Source organism: Mustela nigripes, chromosome 2 (genome assembly GCF_022355385.1).
Source record: "Mustela nigripes isolate SB6536 chromosome 2, MUSNIG.SB6536, whole genome shotgun sequence".
In the NCBI taxonomy this organism is placed as follows: domain Eukaryota; kingdom Metazoa; phylum Chordata; class Mammalia; order Carnivora; family Mustelidae; genus Mustela; species Mustela nigripes.
In genome coordinates, this window is record NC_081558.1 from 85,278,572 (window position 1) to 85,302,991 (window position 24,420).

The following is a 24,420-nucleotide window of genomic DNA, read 5'->3' on the forward strand; positions in this document are numbered from 1 at the left end:
ACATTAAAATGTTTTATGACTAGAAGTATTGTACATCATTGAGTAGAAAAATACTGATGCCTGCTTTTGTTTTAGTTAAGCAGTGCAAATCAGATACGTGGAAATACCTTCTTAAGAGAAGTATTTAAAAAATAACACATTCTTGGAAATGGTTTAAAACTGATAACTGAAAGTTCTTAGAATTATTACTGTGTAAAATGATTTTTAGTAGAATAATTGAAAAGTATTTGGAAAGTCCTTTTTGATATACCTAAGAATTTATACTACAGTGAGCTAAGAAAATGTTTTTTAAATGTTTATTTTACTATTGCATATATATTCTTTATTATATCAATCCAGATAAAGGAATGGCTTTATTATTTTTCAGTGTAAATTAGTTTTATATCAGAGCTTTAATCAAGCTCTGATTGATTAACACATCAATTAACAAAAAAAGTATTTTTGTTACATGGAAAAGCAAATTGGTATTAATGTTCTCTTTTTCCTACCATGTTTATGTTTAATTCATTTTCTTCCCTCAACAATAGGTATTAAAAGTGGAGAAACGTTCTTATGAAAAGCACCTTTTTAAGGCAAATGTTGACTTGCTGATAATGGTGGATAATATTTGTATTAACATTTGCCTTAATGTACCTGCTAGATAGAAGATGCACTTGTTTTTGGTATTATTTTTTCTTTTATAATACAAAAGACTGCTTTTTGAGGTAAAAGCACTGTAGGATAGTTGCTGGTTAACTTTGGGAGTATTTTCAGAAAGAGTTATGATTGCCATTGTTTTCTGCTGTGTTAAATCCTAACACTATAGATTGGTTATGTCCTATACTGAGTTTTATAGTTTGGTGTTTTAAATCCTAGCCCAACTTATTTTTTAAATTTCTTGTTTTGAAAATTTTAAGAAGAAGTAAAAGAAGATTGTGACAGGATTGTTAAATTGTCAGCCACATTCCTCACGTCTTGTTCTTCCGAGCAGAGGGAAGAAATAGAAGAATTGAGGTTTCATAGATGTCTCATTGCACATATTGCAATGAACAGCTATAGAATTATATCATGAAATCAGCTATCTTCACGTGCAGTGTGATCAGGTTGTTACTATGGTAACATTTCCATTTGTGGATTTTTGTAGAGTTAAAATTTGTAGTCATCACATGGTACTACCATTGGCTTTTGATTTCACATGTAAATAAATCACTGTACTACCTGCATGCTATTAAGTAGCTCCAGTCATAGCACTTAACGACCATCCATATACTCTAGGGTGGGGAGTCAAAAATATGAAAATGAAAGAAATGCGAAATTACATTTTAAGGCTGTCCTGATTTTGCTGCTAACATTTTAAATGTTTCTTTAACGGAGTAAGAGCATTGCTAGTTAGTTACTTTCTAGGACGCCTTAATTTTATAAGTATATGATATGAAATTGGTTAGGTATGGTAGCAGTAGGAGGTAAGGAGGACTTTAATTTATCAGCTAAATGGGTGCTAAATAACCAAAACAGAAGTAATGACCCTTCTGAGACTGAGAAGATTCATTTGAAAACAGCCCTCTTTCATTTTAACCTTATTAACTGTTTGACATTTGTTCTGTTTTCAGATATTCAGAAGTTGTCCTGCTCATTTCACTTCTGATTATAAAATCAGACTCTAATATCTTAGATTAACTTGGATTAAAATAGCCTATAATGTTCCCTTGTATCAATTACTGTATTCTAGTAAAGATTCCTACTGTTTTTGTTTTGTTTTGCTTCCTAAAGCCCCCTGCTGCTGTTGATTACACCTAGATCTGCTACTGATTGGAACTGTTAAAAGGCAAAGATAGTGTGGCTGGTTGCTGAATCATTTAATTGTAGGACTAATAAGAGATGTTCTCTCTGGGACCTAAAAGAAATAGCGACACTAGAATATTGTGTATAAAGAGGCCAAGAAATATTATTTTGCAATTTTTCTAATAATTTTTGTAGGTGTAAAATTTATTTACTTGTAAGGTAATGGAGGAATATCAGCAGCCTAGTTGGCTTCCTAAATCACATAATGGAACTCTGTTGAGGAAGAAATGGATGAGAAATTCTAGAGAAAATTTAGTGCTAACAATTTTTCCCCCCTGGGATTTGAATAGTTAGTTTTATCAAAATAAAACAAATGGGGTAACTCTATAAAAATGTTAATTCAGTAGTTGAGACATTTGATAATGGCAAGAAATTCAAAGTTAAAGTTTTCATTTGTAATTGAGGCCATATTTGTAAGTGCAATATAGAATGAAGTTGTGTAAGATAATAAGCTGCCCATGAGAACGTTATATACAAGTTTTGGAATCTAGAGCTAGGATTTCTGTGATAGTTATGGGTATTTATGAGGCATTCACAGATGAAGAACAGCTTTCAGTTTGTACCCTTACTACTTAATAAATAAGGTCATTAGTCCTGTGCTGGACTTAGAGTTATTTAAGGGGGTATAGTTACATATAGGTGTATTAAATACTTTATGGTAATGCTACTCCTGTTCATTATAAATAATTGCTTCTCTTAAAGACATTTCAGTTTTCAAGGTGCAAACTACATCAGTGGTTTTAAGTAATTTGTTTGAAGTTATGTACATCTGTTGGGAAATATTGACTGACTGTAACTTGAATTGGGAAAAAGTGAATGTTCCTTATTTATTGAAACACTTTAATGAGGAAATTTACATGAAGGGTGCTCTCAGGAAGGGGGCTGCCAGGAATGCATGCATGTGATAGGTTGGAGAGAGAGGGGAAGAGACCAGTCGGAAAAGTTTACACTGAGGACTAGGCAGCAGGAACGCTCTAATTGGAATGGTGGCAGTAGAAATGAAGTAGAATTGACAGTGTTGGTGTCTTTTACTTTTTGTTGATGATCCATTGATCAAGCACCAAAATCTTGAGGAAAATGGCTGAAATCTTATTGATGGCTAAATGAATATGCTGTAAGTAATGAACTATTAGGCTGTAAGCTCCTTGAAGGCTAATTATTCAATTTTGTGGTCTCAGCACTTGACACATTACATTTCTTATAGTAGTCATTCAACCTTTTAAAGGGAAGAAAGTAAATACAAGAGAAAGCTCCTGTCTTGATTTGCTAGGATTGTCATAGCAAAGTATCATGAACTTAGTGGCAGAAATAACAGAAATGTATTGTCTCACTCTTTTAGAGGTGAAAAGGCTGAGGTCAGGGTGTTGGCAAGTTGAGTTCTTTCTGCAGGCTGCAGAGGAAGGATCGCATTAAAGCCCCTGTCTTTGGCTCATAGATGGCTGTCTTCTCCCTGTGTCTTCAAATCATCTTCCCTCTGGGTGTCTAAATGACTGCTTGTGTTACCCCTTATAAATAAGAAAACAGTCACAGTGTGTGAGGGCCCACCTTCATGACATCACTTCCACTTCATTTCTTCCTTAAGGCTCTGTCTCCAAATAAGGTCATACTCTGAGGTACTGGGGGTTAGGATTTAAACTTAAGAATATTGGGGCATCATAATTCAACCAGTGACAAGTCTCTTTGAAGTTGATATGGTTGATAGGTCACTGGCTGATGACATATACAATCTGTTGAAAAGTACAGATGGTCATTGTACAGTTAATGTCTGTATGGGATGCCCAGCTATATGTCCCTTCCTAATTAATACCATGTAACATAAGTTTCACCTCAGTTTTACTGTTTTTCAGTTTATATCTGCTGTTTGACAGCTAACCATTGTACTGGTTTCCATCTAGTGGCAGAAGGAGGAGATGGGAAGCTGTACAAAGTACAATAGAACTAACTTCCTTGTCTTCTCTTCCACTTTATTTTACCTTGTTTAGAATAATTTAAAGCATTATCTACCCCTATTACTCAGTCTTCTTAAATTTTAGGAAAATAAGCATTATCTAAGTATTATGGGTAATAATGAAATTACATTTATAATGTTATAGTAAGTGGGTTTTTATGTACAATTTATGAACAGGTAATCATTTATCTAGAGCATATGTTCTCCAAGTGTGGTCTCTGGATCAGCAATGCAGCCTTACCTGGGGACTCTTTAAAAAAAAGCAAATTCTTAGGCTCTGTTCCAGACCTGTGGCTCAGAAATTCTAAGGGTGGAGTCCAAAATCTGTATTTTAATAAGATCTTCAAGTGATTCTGTATATACCAGCATTTAAGAACCACTTATATATTGTGTGAATATAAGTACACTGTACAGTACCTAATTTTATTGTTTTCAGTAATTATAGAAGCTTAGAGTTGTATGTATTTTTCTTTCTAGTATTCTTTTGGTTATATTATCTGCTACTGAGACTTTGATTAGGAATGGTACCCAAAGTTATTACATTATTTTTATGGGAAACCATTAATTTTTATTGTTGGTTTATTGTGTATCTTTCTAGAAATGTTTTATGCATGTAAACACAAAGAGATAAAGCTCTTTCTCTCTTTCTCTGCATATATATATTCTCTCTATCTCTCTCTGTGTAAGCATACATGTATATATATGTTTGTATATATTCTTCTTCACTCTTTTTTCTGCCTCTACAGGTGGTAACATAGGACCTTGCTATTTTCAGTTATCATTGTAACTTAGACTTTCTGTATTAATGTGTTATTCTTTTGTCTTTTTCTTCTTTCCTCTTTTTAAATAGCTGTTTGGTAATACCATTGTATGCCTATACAATATAACTCATTTAACAAGTGCCCAGTTGATGGACATTTAGGTTTGTTTCAACTGTTTATTATTTTAAAAATTCTGTGAGAAATATTCTTGTGAGTGGAGTACAGAATTTTTTTTAGAAGATTCACACTAAAAATTCACATGCATATATAAAAGTTATATCTATATTATTTCATATGTGCAGGTATATTTGTAGTATAATTTCCTAAGAATGTAATTACAAGGTTAAAGAGTATATCATAATTTTGATAGCTATTTCCAAATCATCCTCCAAGGAGATTACACCAGTTTATACCCCCTTTAGTAGATACAAATTACTCTTTCAAAATGTGTTTATTTGAAGGTACACCAGAATTATATACTAGTTTTATATTTTTGAAGAAAACATCTATGTTAAGCTAAAAAGAAACAACAAAACTTAATGTAGTATCTTGAACAAACTATATAAAGATTACTTCAGAGTTTCTTACATTAAGTTATAATATATTTTAGAAACTTCTTGATACATAAATTGAAGATAGGATTGAAGATTGTCTCCACTAATCTGAAGTAAATCTACATTTAGTGATTCATTAAAAAGTAATTTTTACATATCTGGAAAAAACATGTCTTTGAAATAGTTTTGGTTTACTGTCAGTGAGTACTTGGACAATCTTTAAATGTGGGGATTATTTGAGATACTACATATGTAGTTGTTTAAAAATTTATGATTTTTTTTTTTGTAACCGCCATAATGTTTTTAATTAAAACTCTTTTTAGGTTTTTCATTTACGCAGTATCATTGGTTTATATTGTGTTAATCATTTCAAAATTTAAAATGAAGCAGTAGTGAGACATAGAACATTGGTTTTTTTGTGTGTTTTTAAAAACATTCTATACTCCACCCACCCTCCCCTTCCCCCTTTTTAACACTCTCTTAACTTAAAACTACTAAACAGATTTTTATTTTAATCTTTGGAACAAAAAATGTTCTCTTGGGCTGATACCAGTGCTTTCCATGCCAAGTTACAGACCGGAATCTATTTTTATAGGCCAAGATACAAACCTCTGAAAACCAGAGTTTATAATGGAAACATTGACAGGTCCTTAACTATCACAGCACACATGGCATTGCTGAAATCAGAAGGTACAAGGCACAAGATTTCACATGCTGGGTGAGCATTGAATTTTTCAGTAATTGTATTGTCAAATGCCTTTCAGCTTGGTTTAATAAACATCACGTGCATATGGAGCTGTGTTAGGGGCCATGAGAGCACATTGTCTGGGCCTGATTCCTGCCCTCTGAATGCTTGTGCTGAAGCACACAGATGCTGAAAAGCACTGGGGTAAACCCTTTGGGAGATGGCTTAGAGAAGGGATTTGAAGGGAAATAGGTGAACTTTCCTATCTGTAGATTTCATTTGTGGTACAGCCCTGAAAATCCTGTCTGTTTTCGAATGTAGGTCATCACACTTGTGTTCCAGGTATTACTACAAAGTAGGTGAAACTAATCAATGACATCTACATTTTAATAGTATCACAGAACAAAGTTTAAACTTTATATTTTTACATAATCAGGAAAGTTTGATATTTAGTAGTTAGATGAATTGAGAGCTTACCATTTTACTTTCTCTTTGAGGGATCCTATCTAGGTTAAAAAGGAAAGAAAAAAAAAAAAGGAATAGCATTAAAAGACCACATATGATAACTCAGCTTTATTTAATTAAAGAAACATCATTAAAACAACCATCCTGGGTCCTTTGAATCACCATACAGTGTTTCAGTCATATTTTAGTTTAAATGGGACAAGTCCTCCTACCATTAGTTAATGATTGCCATCAGTTAACACTAATGAATGGCCCTGCAATGTTTTAAATACTTTAAAGGGAAACAGGAACGCAGAACATATCAGATACCTTTATGGAAAAACAGTTAAAATGGTTTAAGGTGCATATTTAATTTGAAGGTTCATGGCAGGTGGGATTCTTGCATTTGTAACACCAACATTGTCTACTCTCTTACTGTCTTGTCTTTATCTTGTTAAATTCTGGAGAGAAGTGGAGGTGTTATGTCAGATATGCTATCTCAGAGGCATTGTGAAGTGTTAGAGAAAACCAGTATCTTGTGGGAAGATAATGAAGTGATAGTTTGTTGCTACAGATTTTCCAAGTACTGCCAGAAGGAATAGGTAAAAGAAGATGTTAATTTGAACTGAATCAGATTTTCTGTTCTAGTTTAAATTTGCCTTATCCATTGACCTATATCCATATACGTTTAATAAGATTGAAATAGGAGACATGCTTGACATCCCAAGAGGCATCTTTTTATGTTTCAGACTGGTTTTCTACTAATAAAGAGAATATGGGTATTTTTTTTTTAGTAGTTTAAGATTTTTGAATCTGCGATTCATTTTCTTCCCCTAATGTGTTAGAAATAATGCTTTTATATCTTGAAGGATGGAAAATTTCTAAATGTAAGTTATTTAATTTGTTCAGTTGTACTAGTTCTGGAATTAGGGGGTCATTTGACATTTCTTTAGGGAGGAATTTATGTACACTAATTCTCCTGTCTACTTCTCTTTGCCATTGCTGTAGAAAACCTCACCACACATTTCAGGAACTATGGTTGTTGTTGATCTTGGCTACTTAGGTAAGAGGTGATATCACCTTATATTTTAAGAAGTATCATTTTATCTCACTATGAGATAAAATGGAAGAGTGTGTGATATATCTAGATCTGTAGACAGACACTGAGTTTCTAGATTTACAGATTTGTCTGCTTTATAAATTGTTCGAGAAACAAAAGTACAATGATGGAAGCATATACTACATAAAACCAAAATCCAGAAGACTTGTTAGAGCTGACTAAACTTATATTCTGTTGTAATTCACATCCATAGCTGAGAGGGCTGATAACTACTAAAGGCCTGTGGACATACCAGACAACTCACAAAATCTATTCTATACTGATTGTATTAATAAATTTATCTGATGCTGTCTTACCACTAGCAGTTTCTAACTGTAACAGTTTTGAGGAAGGTCCATATTTTTAATCAGTGAAAAAAGAGACTTAGATTTTGTTTTGGCTTTGTGCCTCACAAAGCAGAGATTGTGTGAGTTGGGCCAATGTTTTCTTTTCCCAGCTCATTCACACGTTCATCATCCCCTACCATTGTCTCTTATTAGGACTTGATATACAGACACTGGGCTAGGAGCTCATGACCTTCAGTAGTCAGTAGCTGTCATTTACCCAGAAACAACTGAAGACATTGAATTCATACAAAATAAAATCAAATTACATTTAGTGTTATATTTTCTTACATGGCTCTCTAATTTGATTGGTTGATTTTGATTGATTGTAGGTATTTCATTTCTCCAAAAATACTGGAAGCGTCCCGAGGACATCTAGCGTCTGTCTAGATGCCCTTTTGTGTGACTTGGTTTTCCATCCTTTGCTATACTTTTTCTATACTGCTCCTTTTTGCTTTATCTTCCTCCTTCTAGTGTACCATAGTCTTGATATTACTTCTAGTACTGATCTTTTATTCTTAACTTTCTGAGGAAAGCCTCTTTTCTGAAGAAGGTCTTGAGTGGATGACCCAGGTGGTCAAGTGTTTTTCCTCACTTGAGACATGTAATGTGGTCTCTATCATACCATCTCACACTCCCATGCCCAACCCCTCCCATGCTTTTCCATGTCATTCAAAGTATAAACCAGAGTCTTTTCATGGCCTAAAAGGACATAAAGAGCCTGTCCCCTGCTGCCCCCACCTCCATTTCTCTCCATTCACACCCCCTTTTTCTTTGTCCCTCCAAAACTCCTACCTATTTCCCATTTTAGGGTCTCTGCAATTCCTATTCCCAGCAACTCTGCCCCCAGATAATCTGGTGGCTTGTTCTGTCACTTTATTCAAATGCCACTACCTTTTCAGGGCCTCTCAAGACTACACGTTGACAAATAAGCTCCCAGTTCTCAAATAAGCTCTCCATCATGCCCCACCATTCTCTGTCCCCTTATCCTCTTTACATTTCTTCATAATATATACCACTACTTGACATGTAAATTTGGTTTTTTTTTATGCTTAGTTTATTGTTTGCCTTCCCCTAGAATGTAAATTTTCTGAAGACAGAGACTTGGACTGTCTTGATCACTTCTAAATGACTGGTTGCTGGCAAACGGGAGGATTCAACAAATATTTTCTAAGTTGAATGTATGTTACACTTGTGCAGTCCCTGCTTTCTCCAATTTCTGCTTCCTTCTTTCCTTTCTCAATAAACAAATTGAGAAAATATTATGTGAAATCTAATTGCAGTGTATAAGGTAGAGGACAAATCTTAGGGGATATTTGAAGGTTTTGTGTTTTTGAACTATAAGTACCCTTCTGTCTTTGCTCTCATTCTAATAACCTAATTGTGTAAACTTCACCATCAGAGCAGTGTGATGGTGATAGTAATAAAAATAATACCTAGTATTATTGAGTGCTTACTATGTATGTGCCCAGTATTTTTATGAGTTCTTAGGTTTGTTTGTTTAATCTTCACAAAACTTGTGAAATAGATATTTCTCATTTTACTTTGAGGAAACTGAGAGACAAAGTTTATCCAGCTTACCTAAGGTCAGAGAGTTAATAAAGGCATTTCCTCAATTTGAGCCTAGAAAATGTGACTCTATCACTGGTGTCAACAAAAGTAGATTATGGAAATTTCCTTTTGCAGGAATAGTAAAGCACGGTAGTTGAAAGAAGTGTGATGCTAGTGCATTATCCGAGAGGGTGCTTTTCTTCCTTCGGCTGTTCTTGCCTTTTGAATCCCTTGGAAGACAGAAAACCTGTTTTGTTCACTTTTTCCTTATTAGAAGTAGAAATACGGGATTGAATTTTATATGATCTAGTTTCTGAATTTGCTCATTTAACTGGCAGAATGAAATAGAGTTAGGGAACATTTCCGAGAGAAAGGAGCCACTGAGATAACTTTGGGAAGTGATTAGTGGGATCGGGTCTGATAGATACTTGGTCAATAATATTTACTGTTATTTGCCAGATCATGAGAATAGAAGAGTGGTTGTTTTGTTTTGTTTTGTTTTGTTTTAAAGAAGTATTTTAGAGAGAGAGGAATGGACATGATAGGTTTTCTTGACCGAGACTAGTTGCTCGAATAAATAGAGATGGGAGAACATTGGGTGTCTTTAAAGAATGAAAGGGTATGAAGGAAAAGATTAGAAAGATAGATGTGGGTAGATCATGAAAGGTTTTGAGAACCTGTAGATGTATTTATATGTAAGCAGGCATTATGGAATCATGATTATCCCTTGATGTTTCAGAGTTAGAACTCTTCTAATACATCTCCTTTGCTATGGGAATCTGTCCTGCATTACATGGTATATATAGTTTTCTATATTCTGCCTCCTGTCAGATTCTGTGTTAAGATAGCAAGGATGTTGTCTTTCCTCATTCTTTATTCCCTGGAGTTCCTTTCTTAGAACTAATATACATAGTGGGAAGCCAGTAGGGATGTCTTAAAATGAATTTTTAAAGAGGTCGACATTCATTTTCCAGCCATTTAGTTGTGCCATTGGGCTGAAATCCTTAACCTGCTAGTTTCAGTAGCCACATATATAATATAGGGATGATAATGATGCCTTTCTGATAAGATGCTGAGGAGATTGAATGGGATAATAGCATAAAGCACAGTGTCTGGCTGGCATTTACTAAGCATTCAGTAAAATATTAGTAATTATCAGTACTGCACACCTCTGAGCAAAGAGAATGCATAGAACAAATTATCATAATCATTCTTTATTTCTGTTTTCTTCAGGAACATAACCTATTGTTCATTGTACTATATTTACAAAGGAAAATTTGGTTTTCTTTAAATCATTCTTTTCTGAATGCATGCTGTAACATTATTTGCCATATGGGGACCATTTAAAGTATACATGAATGATCATTTAATTTATACTATACTTCCGATTTTTAATACTGTATTAAAATTACTGTGTTATCCATGATTTATTTTTTTAAATCCTATACATTATTAAGCAAAAGACCACATATTTGAAAATTGGGCAAAAGACATGAACAGGCAGCACTTAGAAAAGGAGACCCAAATGGCTAGTAAGTAGATATGAATGTTTAATTTTATGGGTCAACTTGAATGGGTCACAGAGGGTTCCTAGATATTTGGTCAGACATTATAGTAGGTGGTTTTGTGAGGGTGTTTTGGATGAAATTAGTATTTAAATGGGCAGAAGTAGATTGGCCCTCTTAATGTGGGTGGGCCTCATCTAATCGGTTGAATGCCTGAATAGAACAAAAGGCTGACCTTACCCCTAGCCAAAAGAATTAGACAGCAGACTGACTTGGACTTAATCTACAGCCTCTCCTTCTGATGGCCTTCAGGCCATATCATTGGCTTCTCCTATCTGATGGCCTTTGAAATAGAGCATTGGCTCTTCCTGGATCTCCAGCCTGCCTTCCCATTAACTTTGCAGATTGAATTTGCCAGGTCTGTAATTATGTGAACCAGTTCCTTATAAAAAACAAAACAAAACTCTGTCTTTCTCTTTCTGCTACTTTTTCTTCTATTCTCTCTTACTGCTACTTTTTCTTCTATTGGTTTGTTTCTTTGGAGAATTCTGAATAATAGAACAGATGAAAGGATTTTTAATCAAGAAATAGTCAGGGAGGGGCAACTGGGTGGCTCAGTTGTTAAGCAACTGCCTTTGGCTCAGGTCATGATCCCAGAGTCCTGGGATCGAGCCCCACATTGGGCTCCCTGCTCAGCAGGAAGCCAGCTTCTCCCTCTCCCACTCCCCTTGCTTATATTCCCTCTCTTGCTGTCTCTCTCTCTCTGTCAAATAAATAAATAAAATCTTAAAAAAAATTAGTAGTCAGGGAGATGCTAATTAAAACCACAATGAGATACCACTTTATACCACTCAGATTGCGGGGCGGGGGGAAAGAGGCTCATGATACTAAGAGCTAGCAGGGATGTAGAGAAATAGAAACTGTTCCATACCAACACATAAAGTGGTATATGGTACTTTGGGTAGTAGTTTGGCAATATTTTGTTGAAGATAGGGAAACAATTTGATCTAGCAATTTTACTTCTAGGTTAAAATTACTAAATTCATCAAAATAAGATTGCATTAGATGTTAAGGTATGATATCTTAAAATTTAGTTTTGTGTTAATATGATTCTCTTGAAAATTCTTTCATGGTCCACTTTTATATTTGGTTGCTTATTTAACTATAGATACACATATGTGGCTTGCCTATGGGCTCACAACTACTGTTTTGCACAGACATCCACAGGATACTCAAATAATTTTTGAAATGAGATGGCTTAAAGAAGTATATCAAGAATTTCAGTCACTATGTCAATTCTGGTAGTAACTGAAAAATACAGATTACTTTTCATATATTTTGGGTGTTAACACTCTTCCGTCAGTAAATAGTTAGAATGATTTTGTAGAGAATAATCCTGGTGTTCCAGGAGAGTGTGTGACATATAAAAATAATTCATATCATACTAGGAGGCAAAATACTAGTTTCTCAAATATGACAAAGAGAAAAGGTCATACCAATGTATTTGTATAATTATGTAAGTTTACTGCTTTGACCACTTTTAGTCACTTATCATACTTAAATAACAAGTGGACTTTTAAAAATACTTAGTAAAAACTAGAGTTTCATACTACTTGGACAAAGTCTTCCTACAATACTAAAAATAACTAGCTATCTTAATCTTTTACTTGATTTTTCTAGGATTTAAAATCCTAGATATTTAAAATATTACGTATTTATGGTTTTTAAAGTTAAAAGTTTTTTTTTTTTGGCTAAGGAAGATTTTGTAAAAATGTACTTAAGTGAAAGTGATTATATTTGGACTTTGGGGGAAATTCTTACTGGTTTCAAAAGCCTCTTTAGGAAAAAATTATTTTATGATAGTGTCACTTGAAGTGCTTGATCCTGTTTGGTTCCATTAGAAATTAAGATAAAATTTCCAGGCCCTAAACAGTTTTCAGAGCTTTACATCTCTATTTATTTAACTGAATATATAAATAGCACCTTGTGTTGTTGTTGTTATTGTTGTTGTTTTTAAAGATTGTATTTATTTATTTGACAGAGATCACAAGTAGGCAGAGAGGCAGACAGAGAGAGAGGAAACAGGCTCCCTGCCGAGCTGAGAGCCTGATGCGGACTAGATCCCAGGAGCCTGAGATCATGACCTAAGCCAAAGGCAGAGGCTTAACCCACTGAGCCATCCAGGCGCCCCTAAATAGCACCTTGTGATTCCAAGTGACTGTGTCATTGTTTTGTAAATGGGTAAAGGGTAGCATGAGTTTGTAATCTACCTTTAAAGTGTTTGCTGAGGTTTAGGCATACATTATCAAAATTTTAGAAATCATGCAGTGTTTTCATTTATATCAGTGTGGTGAGAAGTCTTTATATCTAATTTAATGTACTAATCTTTTAAACACTTATTGTGATATTCACTGAAATTTTCTAGTGAGCGTGCTACTTTCTTCTTGCTAAAGTATATACACAGGAAGAAGTATGTATCACTTTTGTAGTAAAAGACTCTGGCAGTTGGAATAGGGTTTGTGTAGTCTTTCTGTTGTCCCTGTGTACATCCACATTACTATTTGTATTCTTACTGTTTTGTTAATTGCACTTTTTCATCAACCCTTTCAGGTCTTCACTTGTTCTACATGGCATTTACGGAGTTTTTCTGGTTTTTCAGTATGCATTGATGGCTTGAAAAATTCTTCAGTAGTAGCCATAGAATCCTTATGCTTTGTGTCATCAGGATATCATGTGAACAGTGTATCATCTTCTGTTTTTTATACCTAATCCTTTTTTCTTTATCTTTGATTTTAGTAGTGCTTGAAACTTACTCTCTTGTAAGTGAAATGTAGACAGTTATGGTCTCATAAGGCCCATAATACTTACCCTTTTAAGCTATACATATATATCTTTTTTTTTTTTTAACATGGACATCTAAGTGGTTTTGGTGTTAGAAAACATACAGAGAAAAGTTATCCGTACACAAGTCTCTTAGGTAAAGATGGGACTATTACAGTCAATGTGGCTAGCAAAGACTCAGAGAATCTCTCAAGTCCTATCACTTTCCAGTGAAGCTCAAATTCATTATTTTACAGTAAGTTACTATTTTAAGTGACTGTCATTTTCTGTTATCAATTATAGAAAAATCTATATATATGTCTTCAAGTTGGAGAGTTGCAGCTTTTCTTGTCTCTATAAATAATGATGACCTTCTCTTATAACCGAAACATTTTTACATTCATACTGAGGCTTCTTGTTTCTTATGCCCAAGTATATAGAAGCTACTACTTACCATGAGCAAATAAGCTAGTCATTTTTGAAGTTACTAATCAATTAAATTGGAGTTTTTCATATGGAGTATAAAATGTCTTCACATTATGCATTATTTTTTTTAATTTAAGGTCACACTCAGAGCTTACCATACCCCAGATCTTTATGCAGTATCATGAATATTTATTAACATTTTATTTACAATATGAGAGTGAATCCGTTACATATTTAAGTAAGAGTGGTCTCAACAAGTTAACAAAGTTCAGTTTTCTTTGTTTTTTTTTTTTTTGTTTTCTGTTTTGTAAATGCATCTGTGTTCCTTAGTGGTAAAGATAATCTCACTGTAAGAATAGTCATGTACTCTATCTCCATTCAGCAAGGTCCCCAGCAGTACTTAGATTTTTGTTGGGTTGTTTCATTTTCTGCATTTGGTAGGTGATGATTTCCATTAAGAAGTTGGTTTGTTCATTTCTACATTATTATATTTCTTTGCAGTTACTTAGGGAAATTAAAAGACAAGTTGCTGCGGGGCCAGGTCATTTGAATGGTGTATATCTTGGTCTTTCCCGTCAGTGGTTACTAATTAGTGATAACTAGATAGAAGCTCTAGAAAAACAGCTCTCTCCTGCTTTTGGGTTAGTTTTTTGGGGATTTTACTCTTAGAGTTTCATCTCATTTAATCCTGGGACTTCTGTAATGAGAATACCACATGTTTTCCCATAGATGCTCATTCTCATTTATCTACTGATAGGCTTGTTAGATAAAGTACAGGATGCACAATCAAATTTGAATTTCAGATAAATTATGGATAATTTTGTAGTATAAGTATGTTACAGATACTACTTCTATTGTTTTTTTGAAATTCAAATTTAACTGGGCATCCATAGTTTTACTTTATTTCAATTAATCATTTCAGCTAATTAGCTAATGCTAAGTCTGGCCACTTATTTCCTGGGCTCTTTCCTCACTAAACTTTTAGCTCCTTGGGTGCAGAGGGGTGGATGTACCTTAATTTATCTGTACATAATTTTCCTATCTTGTGGTAGTCTTGTGATTTTTACCAATGAAAGAATAAAATCTCTAATCAGCCATATTGTTTCTTTATCTGAGTATTTATAAAGCAACTGTGTTTGACTAAGTTTGCCCTTTTATGTGAGTTAAGTTCATTGAAAATAATCATGTTTCAATGAAGAGTGCAGATCTCAGTATTAATTTAAAATAAAATCATCTCCCTTTTTCTTCCCTTCTCTTCGTCATCTCTTTTCCCCTCTTTCCAGCTCTTACTATAATTAGCTAGCATTAACAGCAAATGTTTACTTTAGTTAAATTATTCAGAACATTTATTTTACTTGTCAGAGGTTAGATCAGGTTGTTGTTTGAACTGGTAATTAAATGCAGCCTAATATGCTCTCGTATTTATATGCAATATAAGCCTGCTTCCTCATCATTCTGTATAATTTTGATGTTCAAGGCTGACATTTCAAAAAGATTTTCTCTATTCAAATATTGCTCATTCTTCTTGAACTCCTAATTGTTATAGTTACCTTGATTTTATGAAAACCTGACTGAATAGTTTAAAGGCTAGAGGTGTTCTCTATATAAAATAGGGACAGTAACAATTGGAAGTGTTTTGGTATGGCTGTATAACAACAAAAGGTTTGGTCACTAGGCTAAGCTACTTTCCCAGTCTTTGCATCTTGAGCATCTGTTCTAGAGAACTCTGAAACCAAATAAGAATACACTGTGGAGAGCTTTTTGTTAGACCACTTTAACTTTTTATAATGCTCAATTTTCTCTCCTTTTATATAGTCACAACTGCTAGTTTCTATTATTGTATAGCATTTAAATATTTGAAAGGCCAAATATATTCTTATTTTGTAAAATAAAATATTTAAGCCCACCTGTGAACATTTCATATATTTGTTTATTTCTGATTATATATATTGTTTATGAATCTAGTTTATTTCTGTAGTAGATCTAGTTTCCTCTAAACATCTTGTTCTGATAGCCTGGAAACTATAAGAAATAAGTCTTCATTGTTCTTAGGATGGTAGACCCTTATGTATTCCTATACCTGTTTAATTGGCAACACTTAGATGGTACAATTGTGTGGTTGGTAAAAGTGAATTAGGTTTTCAAGATTTTACCAATGAGTGATATTTAATACTGAATGACATGTATTAAGACAAATGCTTTTATATATAATTTATTTGGCATTGCAAATGCATTTATCTTATGAGAAACAGACCCCCTGTTGTCAGATGAAGTATTCTGGAAAGGTTTTGAGTAAATAAATAATAAAACTACTTTGATACACAATCTAACCAATATTAAATATTAAGACTTTCAGATGATTGATTTTAATACTTAATTAACTTATTTAAAGTCCAAAGTAACCCTCTTGCATTAAAGATTGGCCAGAAATAAAAATAGAACTTTATTCTGTCTCTTTCTTTGTTTTCCTTCTTCTCTTTTTCTTTCGTTTTTTCTTCTTTCCTCCTTTCCTACCTCCTTCTCTTCTTATGGGGACTTTAGAACATCATTATTCCCAAACATCAAATTTACCTCTAGCTGCCAACATTTTTGAATAGAAGAGTTTTTTTTTTTTTTAATAGGAAATTCTATAGATAATGTTCAGTTACTCTCTCTCTTAATTTTGAAAATATAGCTTCTATCAAAGTCTGTTGCTTTTATAGCCAAGATGTCATGTTTTAGGTTATATACCCATCATGGTAAATGCATACTATCTGAGACAGATACTCATGCTCTATCCTCTCCCCCTTTCATAACCGTGCTCTGGAAAGAGTTCATTTAAGCTCTTTGATGCGTTTTTCTTATAGGAGATATCTTTATGTAAAGTAATATTACTCTGTCATTTCAGTGTTTGACTTTTAAGTTTACCATCAGTCAAGAATTTAAATGAATGAAGTATGCTTATATGAGCTTTTCTGAATATGGATGTCCTAGAAGACACAATTCAGAATGCTAATTCTCTGCCTATGTATTAGAAGCTGTGAAAGAATGCACATTGAAATACATAGAACTTCAGATTCAGAGGGAATAAATTATTTTTCCAGAGGCTTTGTTGATATGATACCATTTTAAAAGGGAAAAAAATGTATTTTATCTGTATGATGCCTAAGAATTTGAGATCTTGCACTTGAGACTGCTTGTATTGCTTCACTTGACAAAGAAAATAATATTGTTTTGATATTTTATCAAATATACTTTAAAACTGTCATCTAAGCTTTAGTGCTGAACTATTACCCTCTCATTAAATATTAACTGTTTTCACAAGACTTCCCTTCTTTCAGGCAGATCACCTGTATCCTAAGATTTAATATTGCAAGAACCAGATTTGTAAAGCCAATATAATTGTCCTTAAGATTAGTCTTGGATTTTATTTATTTATTTATTTATTTATTTTAAGAACCTTTTTTTTTTTTAAATTTTATTTATTTATCAGAGAGAGAGAGGGGAAGAGAGAGAGCACAGGCAGACAGAATGGCAGGCAGAGGCGGAGGGAGAAGCAGGCTCCCTGCTGAGCAAGGAGCCCAATGTGGGACTTGATCCCGGACGCTGGGATCATGACCCGAGCCGAAGGCAGCTGCTTAACCAACTGAGCCACCCAGGCGTCCCAGTGAGTGACTTTCTTGAACCTAACTTTCTCTAAGGAGTCAAAAGACCTTAGGTATCTTTGAACATCTTGAATGAATATATGAACATCATCATGTTCTAGACTATCTTATTTTAGCTAGAAAGGTGTTTGTTTTTAATGTTCTTTTTAAACATATACTTTGGTATCAGTTTGGTAATTACTTGTTTATCTCTCATAAAGTTCAAAGTATATAAAATTCCCTTATTTGTGTATTTTTGATATGTGAAGTCTGTAACAGTGGAAGTGTACTATAAAAATTAAAAACTTAAGGTAGTGATATGAAAACATGTCTAGGATATTAAAGACATTTTATGGAAATCTGGCAGTTAACTTAGAATGCATTTTCAAACATCTTCTCTTGTATTTTCAAAAGTATAACAAAATGTATGAGAATATGAATTTTAACATTAAAGTAGTTGTCCATAGGCAAAATACAATGTTGACATGTGTTTAATCTATTCCACAGTTTTTTTTTTTTAATTCCAATTATTTGCCCATACTTTAAAGAGATTTCACATAAAATAATGGTTTTCTAGCTTGTCTTGAGTAAGCTAAAGTAGAGTCAAGGGTGTTTTCAGTCATTCACAGACCCCAACCTCTTGTACCGCTTTGTTTTATACCTTGTCTGTTTGTCTCATTGACTTACTGAGAGCCAGATATAGTGCTGGAGTAAAGAATGTGAACTCGAGGGGCACCTGGGTGGCTCAGCTGGTTAAGCAACTGCTTTTGGCTCAAGTCTTGATTCCGGAGTCCTGGGATCGAGTCCCACATCAGGTTCTGAGCTCCGTGGGGAGTATGTTTCTCCCTCTGGCCTCCTCTCTTATGCTCTCTCACTCTCTCAAATAAATAAATAAAATCTTTAAAAAAAAAAAAAAACAACAATGTGAGCTCTAGAGCTAGACAAGATAGGTTCAAATTCTGACTTCAACATTTACTACTGGTGTGACTGTAGACAAATGAGTTAATCTCTTTGTACCTCAGTTTTCTCTTTGGTAAAATGAAAACAATGAGGCAGGTATGTCAGTAGGACTGTTGGGAGGATGAAATGATGAATATACATGAAGCATTTACAGTGGTTTTGACTTCTATTCATTTCTCAGTCGATGTTCATTTTGATTAATAGTGCTTTTTGCTTGGCCCTGTTAGGAATTTGAGTTTGGTAGTCCTTACTACTCCACAGCAGAGGACTTTATTTCTTAATCTGCTTTAATCTTGCTTAATCAGCAAAATTGATCAGATTCTGCTTTCTAATATATATAATTGAACATTTACTTTTTGCTGCCCTCTACAAGATTATATTCCCTAGAATTCTTCAGTATTTTAAGTGCTAACTGTTCGCACACATAAGAAGCACATAATGGATGGCTGTCTAGATTTATGGCTTTAGGACTTGATTTATGGCTTTAGAAATTCTCCCTGTAGGTTGGCAATGAGAGTTTTCCGCTTTCTGTAATATTAGTTTTGCCTACCCTTTTGCTTTTGTTTTAGCCACAGCCTGAAATGGAAAGGATTTTTTACCATCTGACTGAGAGTTGCAAAGTTCTGGTAAAACTCAGAAAATGTACAGGAGTATTTTATGAAGTGAGAGTTTTAGGGAGAAACTAAGCAGCATAGAGGAGTATGCTGTGTTTGGAAGAAGCTGGTCAAGGATTTGTATATTCATGGGCTTCTCTGGAAACTTTTCTCTGTAAATATCCTGTATGTTATAAAATTATATACTTATTTTGGTTGGGCTTGCTTTTCCAACTTATTATTCCTCATTTACTCTTTCTATATCATGTCTCTCCCTTCTCTTAAAACTTGAAATTTCATGTGTTACATTAGTTTGGATGAAAATTAGTGAGACCAGTTTTTTTTCTTTTTTTTTTTTAAAAGATTCTGATTTGGGAAGATTATATATACCTTATAGACAGAAAATTTATGAGTAGTATAGCTTGAAAGTTCTATAGTAATTAATTAAAAACATCTTTGTTTAAATGGAATCATTTATAGAAATCAGACCCTAGGAGGAAAGCTTTCAAAATGCATAAAAAAGTATGTGGTTATTCATATAATCTTGCCTTTGTAAGCATTAATAATACTAGAAGTAGAAGCCGTAAAGGAGATATAGATATATTTGGGTGCACAGAAATGAAAAAGTTACTTATGTCACAAAAATACCATGTTATTTGAAGACAGACACACTCTGAGAAAAGTATTTGTATCACATGACAAAGGTTTAATATTCTTAGTATTTAAAGCATGCTTACAAATTATGAAGACAATCATAATAATAAATTCCATCCACAAAAGATAATAAATAAATGTCAGAGAAAACATATGCATCTTCAGAATCTCACTAGTTATCAAGCAAATGCAATATAAAATTTGACTATCACACTGGTTGATAAAATGAATTACCCATTCTGATTGTTAATGAGAGTCCAGGGGTCTGAATTGTTCTATGTACAGATCTTTCTAGAGCATAATTTGCTAAACTTATCATAGAGTCTTATTTTTTTAAATACTTATTTTGGTCCAGCATGACATAAAAATTTATGTTAAAAAAAAATCATAGATTGGCATAGAGATATCACTAAAACATAGTCATTGTGAAACTCTGTATAGTGCTGAATAACTGAAAGCATTCTGTTTACTAGTAAGGAATTGGTTATATAAATTGTTATAGCTATTTAATGGAATACTAGGGGTCCATTTGCAGTGATAAGATAGTCTTTTTTTATGGGATGGAAGATACCCACCATAACTTATATAATCAGAATACTTAGTATGTTAGATCACTTTTAAAAATACATATTTTAAATGCCGTAACAAAAACAGGAAAGATAGTGTAATAACATGAAATGTTAACAGGGCTACTGTTTTTAGCTAACACAATTATAAATGATTTTAGTTTGCTATATTTTCTGTATTTTGAAATTTTCTGTTGTAAATGGGTATTGTTTTGGCATTGAAACAAAACGATGTTACATATGGGACAGTAATTTAACTTACAATTCAACTTTTTATGCAGAAGTTTATTGAAAATACATGTGATTGAACATTGAGGTAAAGGTTACCAGTGAAGTTCAAATTCAGGGAGAATTTGCTGAAATGGAAATTTTGTGCCACTTTTTGCTTCTTTGCATATGACTGCCAATGTGTTGTAACAGTCCCTGAAGCCTATGGAAAACTTGTTAATGTCTGTAATGCTCGTTTAATCATTTCAATCTTGTACTTATTCCTAGTCATAGCAAAAAGAAAAAATATAATTTCTCTCTCTCCCTCTCTCTCTCTCTTTAAATATCCCAGGTAGTCACTTTTGGCCACATTGTCCAGTTCTCAAAATGTATCATTCCTTATCTGAAACAAGACACCCTCTGCAGCCAGAAGAACAAGAAGTGGGCATCGATCCCTTGTCGAATTACTCAAACAAGACTGGAGGTGAGTTTTGTATCAGATACAATCTGTGGTTACTGGAAAACATAGCAGTCTCTAGTTAGCTCTGCCTGCCTTCTCTATGTAATTCCTTACATGAAGCTGAACAGGGCATCTTGAAGCACACTTCCCTGAATAGGTAGAGAGCACTCTGACACTAATGAATACCACAAAACGTCAACTTCCAATTATAGACAGAAGCATTAGCCAAATGTTTAATGCACTGTCATTCTTTTAAAAAAAGTTATGAACTTAAAGTTAGTTCGGCATAGGGATTTTGAAATACAAATGGCCTTTGTCAAGCATCTTTTAAAGAAGTCTGAGCTTCTGGTGTTCATTTCTTAGCGATTTTTTGCCTTTAAAAGTAAGTTGATGTTATTCTGGGATAATAGACTTGCCTCATTCTCTCTTCTCTCTCTCTCTCTTTTAAACGAATTGAAATTTGTGTCTTACTTTTAAAGATCTATTCACTGAAATTGTTGAAAGAGTAAAAGAGACTGTTAGGAGGTAAACTGCATTCAGCACATGCCTTATAAAAATTTATCAAATGTGTATGTTTCAGAGCTCTATTTTGTTTTCTCCATATTGGTAATAATAGAGTGTCTTGAAAAAGGAAGCGGTCAGTTTGTGCAAATTCTTAAAGCCTTATCTTTATTTTTAGTTGATTCATTGACTTAAGTTGCTACTTGTAATTTTTTGCTCATAAAATATATACATCAGGATTATGAGGTCTGTTTTAAAAAATTACAGTTAGTGATTCACATATATTTTGTTTACTTCAAATACAAATTTTTTTTTTTCTAAATTGGTATAAAGGTCTACTATTGCGTTTTGGAAATTTAAAAAAAATGATTGATTCGTTAAACTGATTATTTCTTTAGTGCACAAAGCTTGACTTTATGGAGTGTGTTTATGGTTTCTGTGCATCTTTAATCCCTTCTACATCATACAAATGCCATTGTTGTTTTCAATGAAAATAGTATAATTTGGGGGCACCTGGGTGGCTCAGTCAGTTAAGTGTCTGCTTTTGGCTTAAGTCATGATCTTAGGGTCCTAGAGTTGAGCCCTGTCTCCAGCTCCCTGCTCAGTGGGGAGCCTGCTTCTCCCTCTGCTGGCCACTCCCCCTGCTTATGTGCTCTCTTGGGTATGCACGCCTGCATGCTTTATCTCAAATAAATAAAAATTTTTATAATACTATAATTTGCCCTACAACTTATTTTTGTGATTTTACTTTTTATTTGTGTGTTTATTGAGGAGGTCTCAAATAGACTGTTCAAGGTTTTGATAATATAAGAAATGTTAATGTGTCTCATTTTAGCTTCAGCATCTTAAAAATCTCGGCAGTAAGAATACTACATCTCCTGGTGATTTTTTTAAAAAATGTAATATCTATAAGAAGCACTAATAAAAAAGTCAAATTATTTCACAAGCTCTTCTGTAAGTCCCTATTTTAAAAGTAAATACATTTTTGTTAGAAGTATATAAAATAATTTCACCAAAATTTTCTGATTTATGTGCTTAGTTTAGAATACAGGTTTGTTTTTTCTTTTTGTTTTTGTTGTTGTTTTTAAGTGCATATTTTTCTCTGGTATCGTTCATTAAATACTGAGGTTCTATTTTTTTATTTTAACTGGTTAAAAACATTTTAAATTAATTTTATCCTTTACTGTTTGCAGGAATGAGTAGTTACCTTTACTGAAAAGGCTTTTCGTTTATATCCTAGCCTAACATTTCTATGACATACAAAGTTATTAGGACTGAATTGATGTTTAAAAGTGCCATTAATTCATTTACCCCAAATGTTCATTAACAATGTAAATGTATGCTGATGTTCTATGAGACAAGGAAGTGACTAATGACTCTTCCAACTAACAACACTTAAAATGAATAGAAACTTTAGATAGCTAATCTTGAAGTAATCAAGACCCTCATTCAGCTTGGCATCTCTGTATGCTCTAAAACAGCTGTCAACTGTTAAAAATATATACAAAACACACATTCGCACACGCACATGCAGAAAGAATGATATGTAAATATCTAGTTCTTGAAAGCCATGAAGGTTACTAACCATAGTGGGTTTTGTGCATTGTATATGTAAATATTTTATATGAAGCCTCTATTTCATCTTCATAGATTTCCTTTTAGCAGAAAAACGTGTTGCATTTTAAAAGGGTTGTCATATTTATTTGAGGAATCATCACCTTTCTAGTGTTTGTTTATTTTAATATATGCATTTCATGGGGTTCTCCACATATTGGAAGCCTTTTACACATTTTTTCCCACCAAGGAATTTATGGCAAATAGATGACTCATTTTGTAAGTAGTCAAACACTGGACTTAATCAGTGATTTCCCTTTGTAGAAGTTAAGTTTTTTAGTTTTGTTATTCATGTTTTAGTTTCCATTAATAAATAGGTCTTCAATTTCTCAAAACTGAATTTTAACATTTATAAACAAACTGTACGTTATTGAGTCAAATGATTCTGAGTATTCTGGAAAGCATTAGCAAAAATAGCCACATCACAGGAATTATAAGGGAAAACTGCTTCTTACTGGTTTATTTGCATGAATGGTGTTGGAAGGTCGGTGAGAACAGAGAAAAGAAACTGAATATATGTGTGCAGAATTTCCCATGTGAATCAAACTTTTAACTGCTTGAATTCCTTTTTTAAATGGAGAATAGCATAGAAATCATGACATATTTCTTTGTGCCCTATTTGCTCATATACATAGTTTACTAGTTTAAATTCCAAGGTTTTTGATCAAAGGGTATTAATTAGAAATTGGTAGGTTACCTGTGATTCAGTTGAAACCATAAAAAAAAAACCCAAAATGTTTGTTCAACTATTTATGATTATTCATTGTAGGAAAAGAACATTTTCCTCTATTAAGTCTTTTTTGAGAATAGCACTTTGTTACATATTGCCAGAGTTTTTTAGCTTCAATTTTATATGCCTTCTTACAGCTTTTTTAGTGTTCAGATAATTACTTAATGTAATGCTTTTTATATAATATCTGTTTCAAAGCTTTCTGTCTGTCTTCAGGAATAAAATATTTAGTAACCTATTTTAAAAAAATCCAAGACATTCAGAATATCCTGCCTGCTCCATTTTTGACTCTTGTAATTTTGTTTTTGTCCTTAATCTTCCTTTCTTTCTGTTGTAATATCATAGAGTTTTAGGACTAGAAGGGAGTGCCTGGCTTTATTGGTGAATAAATTGGTATTAATTAAAATAGTTCACCGAAGTTGATGTAGTAGAATGATGCTATCCTATTATGATCTTTGATATTGTTTTCCATATAGCAGAGTTGAGTTTAGATTTGAGTAAAAGATGAATTTGTTTTGGAAAGATATCTGACAAAAGTATAGGATGCTGTCTAA

At 33.3% G+C, this 24,420-nt stretch overlaps 1 protein-coding gene across 1 annotated transcript in view; it reads left to right on the plus strand.

Moving 5' to 3' along the window:
* Positions 1-24,420, plus strand: part of TBC1D5 (TBC1 domain family member 5) — a 547,758-nt gene that overhangs the window by 179,925 nt on the left and 343,413 nt on the right. Inside the window, exon 3 of the mRNA XM_059390875.1 lies at positions 20,914-21,045. Coding sequence (XP_059246858.1) covers positions 20,949-21,045 — 97 coding nt within the window. The 5' untranslated portion in view covers positions 20,914-20,948. The remainder of the gene's footprint in view (positions 1-20,913; positions 21,046-24,420) is intronic.